Source organism: Belonocnema kinseyi, chromosome 3 (genome assembly GCF_010883055.1).
Source record: "Belonocnema kinseyi isolate 2016_QV_RU_SX_M_011 chromosome 3, B_treatae_v1, whole genome shotgun sequence".
Classification (NCBI taxonomy): Eukaryota; Metazoa; Arthropoda; class Insecta; order Hymenoptera; family Cynipidae; genus Belonocnema; species Belonocnema kinseyi.
Genome location: NC_046659.1, coordinates 112,937,414 through 112,947,262, shown reverse-complemented (window position 1 = coordinate 112,947,262; position 9,849 = coordinate 112,937,414). Strand labels below are relative to the sequence as shown.

The following is a 9,849-nucleotide window of genomic DNA, read 5'->3' as shown; positions in this document are numbered from 1 at the left end:
GGAGCACCAGACATGCCACGTATTCGTACTTTCAGAGTCTCTGTAGATTCTTTGAGCCACTTTTATTAAGTTTTTTTACCATTTTTATTCGTATAATCATGTTTTTGATGATAATATTTGATTTTGTGCTACCAATCGTTGCAGTTTCCATAATTTTGGTAAGTTGACAAGGTTGACACTTTAATTTGAGGTTATGTGTATTTTGACAGTTTGCACGAGAAACAGTACTAAAATAAATAAAAATGACAGAATAGTCTAGTATTATCTATTTTTAATCAGTTCAATATCGTTGTAAAATTATATTTATTGGTTTTTGCATATATTTTTCAAGTTTTTCAGATTTTATACAAATGTCAAATTATTTGAGGTTATATTTTGATACTCTCGCCCTCGCCATTCTCACATTTCTCAAGTATTGATTTTAAATATATAAAAACAGAAAAAGAATCTAGTATTCTCTCTTTTATTTCTGTTTTATTTTTGCAATTCATTCCTCTTGACGATTAGATTTTTAGAAATAAATCGTATTATTTTTTTCAAAATTCAGAAATTCCTTTAAAAAGGTATCTGCTTTGGCTGAAAATTAATTGTTTGAAAATAAAATTTAATTATTCTAGTTCAAGAATCATCATTTTATTTGAAAATTCATATCTCTGGTTTAAAGTTGAACTAATTTGTTAAAAAAATTTTGTTTTTGTTTTAACGGTTCCATTTTTTGTTGAAAATTGATATTTTTTGTTACAAATACGTACTTTTTGGTAGAAAATTAATCCTCTTGGTTTGGAATTTCTTCTTTTTTGGTAAAACATGTAACTTTTTTGTTAAAAATTAAATTTTGGTAGAAAATTTATTTGATCGCGTTGAAAATTTAATTCTTTTTTTTTACAGAAAATTCATTTTGTTCAACAATTTCGATGAACTTATTTTTTATTTTGGACTAAAGAAAATCTTTATTTGTTGAAAATTCGTTATTTTGATTGGAAAATTTAAATTTATTTAATCGTGTTGGAAATTTAACTTTTTTTTTTACAGAAAATTCATTTTGTTCAACAATTTCGATGAACTTATTTTTTATTTTTGACTAAAGAAAATCTTCATTTGTTGAAAATGCGTTATTTTAAGAGCAAAATTCATCATTTTAGTTAAATTTTTTGGACTGAAAATGTAACTTTCATTTTTGTTTGGAAACTGATCTTTTTTAGTTAAAAATTCTTCATTTTGGGTAAAAAAAATCTTTGTATAAAATGTCCCATTTTTTGGGTTAAAAACTTAACTTTTTCTATGAAGATTAATTTTGTTGTTGAAAATTCATGATTGGCTTGAAAGTTTAACAATTTAGATGATTTTTTTTCTTTCTTGACTGAAAAATATTTAGTGAAAATTTATCTTTTTTGGTCTTTTGTATTTCAAATGACAATTTTTTCGTTCGTTAAAAATTTTTTTTATTGAATGTTGAATCATTTTTTTTAAATTGTTGTTGAGGATTAATAATTTTAATTGAAAATTTACCTCTATCTTTAAAAAATCGTTTTTCATTTTGGGTTGAAAATTAATTTTGTCAACTGAAAATTTAACAATTTCAGTTGCAGATTTATAATATTAGTTTTAATATTCATCTCCTAGGTTGAAACTTGAACTATTTTCTTAAAAATAATATTTTTTAATTGAAAATTTAACTACCTGGTTAAAAGTTGCAATAAATTGTTTAAAATTAATTTTTTTTTGGTTGAAGGTTCATCTCTGGTTAAAAAATTTTTAATTTCGTTGAAAATTTGTTTTTTTTTTTAATTTAACATTAATTTTTTTAACTGAAAATGTAACTTTTTCATATTTTATTGAAAATTCGTTTAACTGCTTGGTTGAAAATTAATATTTTTTTAGCTTAATTAAACTTTGTAAATTAAAAATTTTGTTGGTTTCAAATAGATGTATACATGTATTATTTAATTATGCTTTAAAAACCAAAGTTTTTGGTTGAATTTTCAACCATATTGTTCAAAAATTAATTTTGTTGTTGAGAATTTATCATTTAAATTTCACTATTTCAGTCAAAGATTTATAACTTTTCAATTTATCTTTTTTATATAAAAAATTAATTTTTTTAGTAGAAAAATAATCTTCTTGGTTTGACATTTCCTCTTTTTTCATTAAAAATTCAACAGTTTCGTTGAAGATTTAATTATGTTGTTGAAAATTCAACTGTAGAAGTCATATTTTTTGTTAAAATAAATAAATTGGTAATTTTATTATGTAATTGTTTTATTACGTTTATAAAAGGTTTATTACTTTTGGACAGTTTTCTAAAGTTTTAAATATTTGAAGAAAAAAGTATGGAACTCTTTTTGAAACAAGTAAAATTGGATTCCAATTTTTCTCAAAATAAAAAATTGTGGAATTTATTGTTACATTTAAAATCTATTTTTATAAATCATCGGAATGGTACTATTTTCCTTTTTTTATGAAAAACTTTCTAAGTAATTTTGCCTTGACATTTTTATTTCACTTTCATAAAATTCAGAACAATTTTAGCAAATTTGGGGGCACATTTTTTGTTATATTTTCAAAAAATGAGGAAAATTTTATTTCATCAGATGTGGATTATTTTTTTGTTTTGTTTATAACTTGTTTTTCAGTTTTGCGTGATATTGTACGTGACAACGCAACCGTATCCTAATGTGTGGCGAAATGACGAAGAAAAATTTTATTTTAATCCGATATCTGGAAAAAAGGAAGCTTTTCCTTCTATAAACGACGAATGGAGTATTCATCTCAGTGTCATTGTTCCTGCTTACAACGAAGAAGAGCGATGTAAGAATTAAAATCAAATTTAAGCGCGGATCTAAAAAATTTTGCGATAAATTTCACGTTATTTTTTGAAGTCTTTGATTGAAAATTCTTTTTTTTGTTGTTAAAGCTTCATAATTTTAGTTTGAAATTCAACTGTTTAATTAAAAATTAACTTTTTTATTTAAAATTCTTATTTTCGAATAGAAAATTAAACTGTTTTGTAGAAAATTTGTCATTTTTGTTAGAAAATTTATATTTTAAGATTGAAAATTAGACGGGTTTGTAAAAATTCGCGTTTCTGAATCAAAATTTTTTTTTTTGTTCATTTTCAGATAAAAAAACGTTTTAACCAAAAAAAAAAACAAAAATATTTCAACTAAAAGTATGAAATAATAAAAGAACATTAAAAAATTTTAATCATTTTCGATTTAGAAAAGCGAATTTTTTACCAAAACGTCTAGTTTTCAATCTGAATATAAGGAATTTCAACAAAAAAATTGAATTTATATTTTTTAAAAACGAATTTTCAACAAAACGCATAAATTTTTAAGCAAATAGTAAAATTTTCAACCAAGAAGATTAATTTTCTTCTAAGAAAGATGAATTTTTAACAAATTATATCAATTTCCAATGAAATATTTTTTTACTGAGATTTAATTTTAAAAAAGAAGCGATTTTTCTACAAAACAGTTTAATTTTCTACCAAAAAGACGAATTTTCAAAAAATTGCATACATTTTTAACTTTATATTTGGAACAATGAATGTAAAGTTAATCTGAAAAAAGACCACTTTTTAACAAAAAATAGAATATTTACACTTTGATTGAAAATAAAATAATTTTAGATTTGAAAAAAAACGATTTTTTTACAAAAACGTCTAATTTTTAACAAAAAAAAAATGTAATTTGCAAGTCAAAAAAACGAATAAATTTTTAAGCAAATAGTAGAATTTTTAACCAAGAAGATTAATTTTCTTGTAAGAAAGATGAATTTTAACAAATTATATCAATTTGCAATGAAATCTTTTTTTACTGAGATTTAATTTAAAAAAAAACGATTTTTCTACAAAACAGTTTAATTTTTTACCAATAAATTAAATTTTATACCAAATAGTTAAATTTCAAATAAAAAAAAAATTTGGTGGCTTAAAAATTCAACAATTTGGTAAAATATTCAATTATTTGGTAGAAAATTAAACTGTTTTGTAAAAAATTCGCTTTTCTAAATCGAAAATGATTTTATCTTTTGTTTGAAGATTCATAATTTTAGTTGAAATGTTTGTTTTTTTTGGTTAAAAAGGTGTTTTTATCTAAAAATTAAACTATTCGGCTGTGGATTTATATTCTCGGGTTGAAAACGTCATTGTTTTTATACAAAATTAGTTTTTTTTTGCTCAAAAATTCAACAATTTGGTATATTGTAAAAAATTCGTATTTTTTTCAAATCTAAAATTATTTTATTTTTAATGAAAGTGTAACTATTCTATTTTTTGTTAAAAAGTGGTCTTTTTTTAGATTAACTTTACATTCATTGTTCCAAATATAAAGTTAAAAATGTATGAAATTTTTTGAAAATTCGTCTTTTTGGTAGAAAATTAAACTGTTTTGTAGAAAATTCGCATTTTTTTAAATTTTTTAAACTTAATTTTAAACTAAATTTTTTTTTAATTAATCCCTGTTTGATTAGAAAATTAATCTTCTTGGTTGAAAATTCGACTAGTTGCTTAAAAATGTGTGCATTTTGTTGAAAATTATTTTTTTTTTGGATTAAAATTCAATTTTTTTTTAATTTTTATTTTTAGATTGAAAATTAAATAGTTTTGTAAAAAATTCGATTTTATTAATAAAAAATTATTGTATTTTTTGGTTGAAGATTTTGGTAAAAAGTTTTTTTTTAACTGAAAATTTAACTATTTGGTTCAGAATTCATATTCTCGGGTTGAAAATTTCATTGTTTTATAGAAAATTAGTTTTTGTGGCTTAAAAATTCCACAAATTGTTAAAAATTCGTTTTTTTTTTTTTGGTAGAAAATTGAACTGTTTTGTAGAAATTTTTTTCTTTTTTTTTTAATTAAATCTCAGTGAATAAAGTATTTAATTGAAAATTGATGTAATTTCATAGAAAATCCTCTGTTTTTGAGTAGAAAATTAATCTTTTTGGTTGAAAATTTTACTGTTTGATTAAAAATGTATGCGTTTTGTTAAAAATTCGTTTTTTGGATTAAAATTCATTTTTCATTTGTTGAAAATTCATATTTTCAAATTGAAAATGAGATGGTTTTGTAAAAAATGCGCCTTTCTAAATCGAAAATTATTTCATTTTTTTATGTTTTGGTTGAAGATTCATAATTTTAGTTGGAATTTTTAAAATATTTTTTTGTTTGTAAAAAAGTTTTGGTTTTATCCGAAAATTTAACTATTTGATTGAAAATTCATATTCTCGGGTTGAAAATGTCATCGTTTCTATAGAAATTTAGTTTTTTTTTTGGCTGAAAAATTCAACAATTTGGTATAACATTCAATTATTTGGTAGAAAATTAAACTGTTTTGTAAAAATAAAAAAAATCAAATCTCATTAAAAAAATTATTTTATTGGAAATTGATATAAATTGTTAAAATTTCATCTTTCTTGGTAGAAAATTAAACTTCTTGGTTGAAAATTCTACAATTTGCTTAAAAATTTATGCGTTTTGTTGAAAATTCGTTTTTTTGACTTGAAAATTCATGTTTTTCGTTGAAAATTCTTATTTTCAGATTGAAAATTAGACGTTTTTGTAAAAAATTCGCTTTTCCAAATCTAAAATTATTATTTCATTGAAACTTAATGTAAGTTTTTAGAAAAATGTATACTTTTTGTTGAAAATTCGTTTTTCGCCTTGAAATTCAATTTTTTTTTAAATTAATATTTTCAGATTGATTTTCTAAATCGAAAATTATTTAATTTTTTGTTTGAAGATTTATATTTTTAGTTGAAATTGTTGTTTCTTTTGGTAAAAAGTTTTTTTTTTCACTGAAAATTTAACTATTTGCTTGATAATTCATTTTTTCGAGTTGAAAATTTAATTGTTTTATAGAAAATTAGTTTTTGTGGCTTAAAAATTCAACAATTTGGTAAAATTGATGCTTTTTGTTGAAAATTCGTATTTTTTGGGAGAAAATCAATTTTTGTTATGTTTAAAAATACAAATATTTTTATAAAAATGTTAAAAAATGATTTTTTTAAAGTTAAAATTGAACTATTCGATTTAAAATTAACTTTTTTTGTAGAAGTTTCGTTTTTTTATTGAAAATTAATTTTTTTATTGAAACAAGTTTTTCATTTTTTGATAAAAATGTATGCATTTTGCTGGAAATTTGTCTTTTTTAGTAGAAAATTAATTTCTTGCTAAAAAATACAACTATTTGTTAGAAAATTAATCTTTTTTATTTAAAGATTTAAAACTAAATCTTTTTTTATGAATTCCTCTCTATTATATATTTTTTAAATACTTTTAAATTCAAAAATTTGCAGAAAATTAATTTATGTGATAGAAAGTTCAACGATTTTGTAGAAAACAATATTGTTTTCATTTAAATTTTTTTATTTTTTCGATAAAGTTTAACTTCCATTTTTTATTCGACATTAATTTTTTTAGTTTAGAATATTTCCGTTTGGTTTAAAAATGATTTAATTTGCTGAAAATTAATCTTTTAGCTAGAAAACTAATCTTTTTGGTTGAAAATTTAACTATTTAGTTAAAAAATTATTTTCTATGTAAAAAAATGATTTTTTTTAACTTAAAATTTAAGTATTTGATTGAAAATTAAATTTTTTGTTTAAAATTCATATTTCTCTACAGAAAATTAGTCTTTTTCTCTTGAAAGTTCAATAGTTTTGTAGAAATTTGTTTTTTACTGAAATTTAATTTTTTTTTTAAATTTTATTCTTTGTGTAAAATTTAAACTACTTTCCTACTTTTTCTTTTTTTTGAAGATTCATAATTAATAGTTTTAACTAAAAATCGAACTCAATATTTCGTTAAAAATAAAATATATTGTAGAAATTTTATATTTATGGGATAAAAATTCAAATATTTTGTAGAAGTTTTTAAAATAAAAAATAAATTTTTTTTAAAGGAAACTTTAACTTCCATTTTTTATTAAAAAATGATTTTTTAGTTTCGAAATTCTACTGTTTGGTTGAAAATTGATTAAATTTTCTTTAAATTAATCTTCTAGCTAGAAAACTAATCTTTTTGGTTGAAAATGCAACTATTTGCTTAAAACTTATTTATTTAATTAAAAATGTCTTTTCTGGTTAAAAAAATAAGTTTTTTAACTTAAAATTTAACTATTTGATTGGAAATTTACTTTTTTTGTTTAAAATTCATAGTTTCGGGTTGAAAGTTCAACTCTTCTGTACATAAAATTAGTGTTTTATTTCGTTAAAAATGTATGGATTCTGTTAAAAATTCATCTTTTGTGGTGGAAAATAAATTTTAAAAATTGTTGTCTTCAAAGTTCAAAATAAAAAAAAAAACTTTTTTTTACTGAATCTTAATTTTTTTATTGAAAGTTCATCTCCTTGTTTAAAATTTGAACTACTTTCCTATTTTTTTCTTTTTTGTTGTTAAAGATTCATAATTAATATTTTTATAATTAATATTAATATTAATAATTAATATTAATTTTTTAATGGAAAATAGAACTAATTTTTTTTGTTAAACTTTATTTTTTTTTAGTTAAAAGTTCATGCTTTTATGTTGAAAATTCATCTTTTGTGGTGGAAAATCAATTTTAAAAATTGTTGTCTTGAAAGTTCAAAATTAAAAAAAAATACTGTTTTTACTGAAATTTAATTTTTTTATTGAAAGTTCATCTCCTTGTTTAAAATTTGATCACTTCTAATGGAAAATATTTTTATGGAAAATATAACTTCTATTTTTTGTCAAACATTAATTTTTTTTAGTTAAAAATTCATGTTTTCATGTTGAAAATTCAACTATTTGGTTACTTTGAAAATTCATCTTTTGTGGTGGAAAATCAATTTTAAAAATTGTCTTGAAAGTTCAAAATTTAAAAAAAAAACTTTTTTTTACTGAAACTGATTTTTTTTTATTGAAAGTTCATCTCCTTGTTTAAAAATTGAACATTTTTCCTATTTTTTTGTTGTTGTTAAAGATTCATAATTAATTCTTTTAACTAAAAATTTAACTATTAGATTGAAAATAAAATTATTGTTGAAATTTTATATCTATGGGATGAAAATTCAACTATTTTGTAGAAGTTTTAAAAATTAAAAATACATTTTTCCTAAAGGAAATTTTTACTTCCATTTTTGGTTAAAAAATTATTTTTTCAGTTTAGAAATTCTACTGTTTGTTTGGAAATTGATTTAATTTGCTGAAAATTAATCTTTTAGCTAGAAAACTAATATTCTTGGTTGAAAATTCAACTGTTTGGTTAAAAACGTATGGATTTTGTTGAAAATTCATCTTTTTTGGTGGAAAATCAATTTTTTTAAATTTAAAAATGCAACAGTTTGTTTGAAAATTAATCTGTTTTGGTTCAGGATTTAAAATTAAAATCTAAGATGATTAATTTTCTTGTTAATAAATTTTTTTTAAATGTAAGTTTAACTATTCCATTTTTTGTTAAAAATTGATTTTTTAATTTTTCAAATCCAACTGTTTGGTTGAATATTTATGTAATATTCTTGAAAATGCGTCTTTCTTAATATAAAATTAAGATTCTTAATTGAAAATTTAAAATCTTTTCTAGGTTAAAATATCAACTACATTTTTTTTTCGTAAATTCATTTTTTTTTTAAATTTGCATCTAATTCTTTAAAGGTCAAACAATATTTTTGAATTGCCCCTAAATAAATTCACGCAAAAAATTGGCACAATTTCCAGCTACATTCTAAATCTTTTTTGTATTCTTTATCGGTTTTTAATTGACTCTTTTTAATTGAAATCCTGCATAACTGAAATAAAATTTCTGTTTTAAATAGTACCGCCAATGTTGGATGAATGTCTCGATTATTTAGAAAATCGTAAAAAGTCTGGTCTCACTTACGAAGTGATTATTGTTAGTGATGGAAGTGTGGACAAAACTGTCGAGATTGCACATAGTTACGCAAAAAAATATGAGACTGTGAGAATTCTAGCTTTAGTAAAAAATCGCGGAAAAGGAGGCGCTGTTAGATTGGTAAGTTTTTTAATATTTGCGTAATTTTATTTTTAAAATATTCGACACCTCATGTAAATAATTGTATTTTTTAGGGAATGCAAAGTGCTAGAGGAAGTGTTCTTCTCTTTGCAGATGCCGATGGTGCAACTAAATTCGCTGACTTGGCTAAACTAGAAACAAGTTTAAATGAAGTCTTGAACGGTAACTGATTTATTTTTTCTTAAAAATTGTTATTTTTTAGTTAAAAATGACATTATTTGCTTGAAAATCCCTGTATTTTGATAAAAATTTGTCTTTTTCGGTAGAAATTTAATCTTATTATTTTTGTAGAAAAGTCATTTAATTATATATTGACAGAAAATTAATTTTCTCGTTTTTCAAAATTCAACTAATTTGTTAAAAATTCTTTTTTTTTTATTTAAGCTTCAAGTCTCTTTTTTAAAATTCGTTTTTTGGGATTGAAAATAAATTTTTTCACTTTAAATTTAAACGTTTTTTTTTCTTCAAAAATTGATAGTTCTTTTTTTGTAGAAAATTAATCTTATTATTTGAATATTGAACTGCTTAGTTGAAAATAAAACTTCTTTGTAGAAAATTTATTTTATGAATTGAAGATTTAACTGTCGCGTTGAAAATTTGTTTTTGTTGAAAATTAATTTTTTTAAATAAAAATTTAAATATTGTATTCATGGTTAAAAAATTTTTTTTTAGTTAAATATTATACTATTTGGTTGAAAATCCCTATATTTTGTTAAAAATTCGTCTTTTTCGGTAGAAAATTAATCTTATTAAAAAAAAATTTGGATAGAAAATGTCTTTTTTCAATTTCTCTTTTATTTATATTATTTTTTATAGAAAATTAATCTTCTTGGTTAAAAATTCAATTAATTAG

The 9,849-nt window shown here is 20.7% G+C and overlaps 1 protein-coding gene across 1 annotated transcript in view; it reads left to right on the top strand.

The window, feature by feature from the left end:
* Positions 1–9,849, top strand: part of LOC117169305 (dolichyl-phosphate beta-glucosyltransferase) — a 19,529-nt gene continuing 9,680 nt past the window's right edge. The window contains exons 1-4 of the mRNA XM_033355616.1: positions 1–158; positions 2,634–2,808; positions 8,779–8,975; positions 9,050–9,158. Coding sequence (XP_033211507.1) covers positions 99–158; positions 2,634–2,808; positions 8,779–8,975; positions 9,050–9,158 — 541 coding nt within the window. The 5' untranslated portion in view covers positions 1–98. The remainder of the gene's footprint in view (positions 159–2,633; positions 2,809–8,778; positions 8,976–9,049; positions 9,159–9,849) is intronic.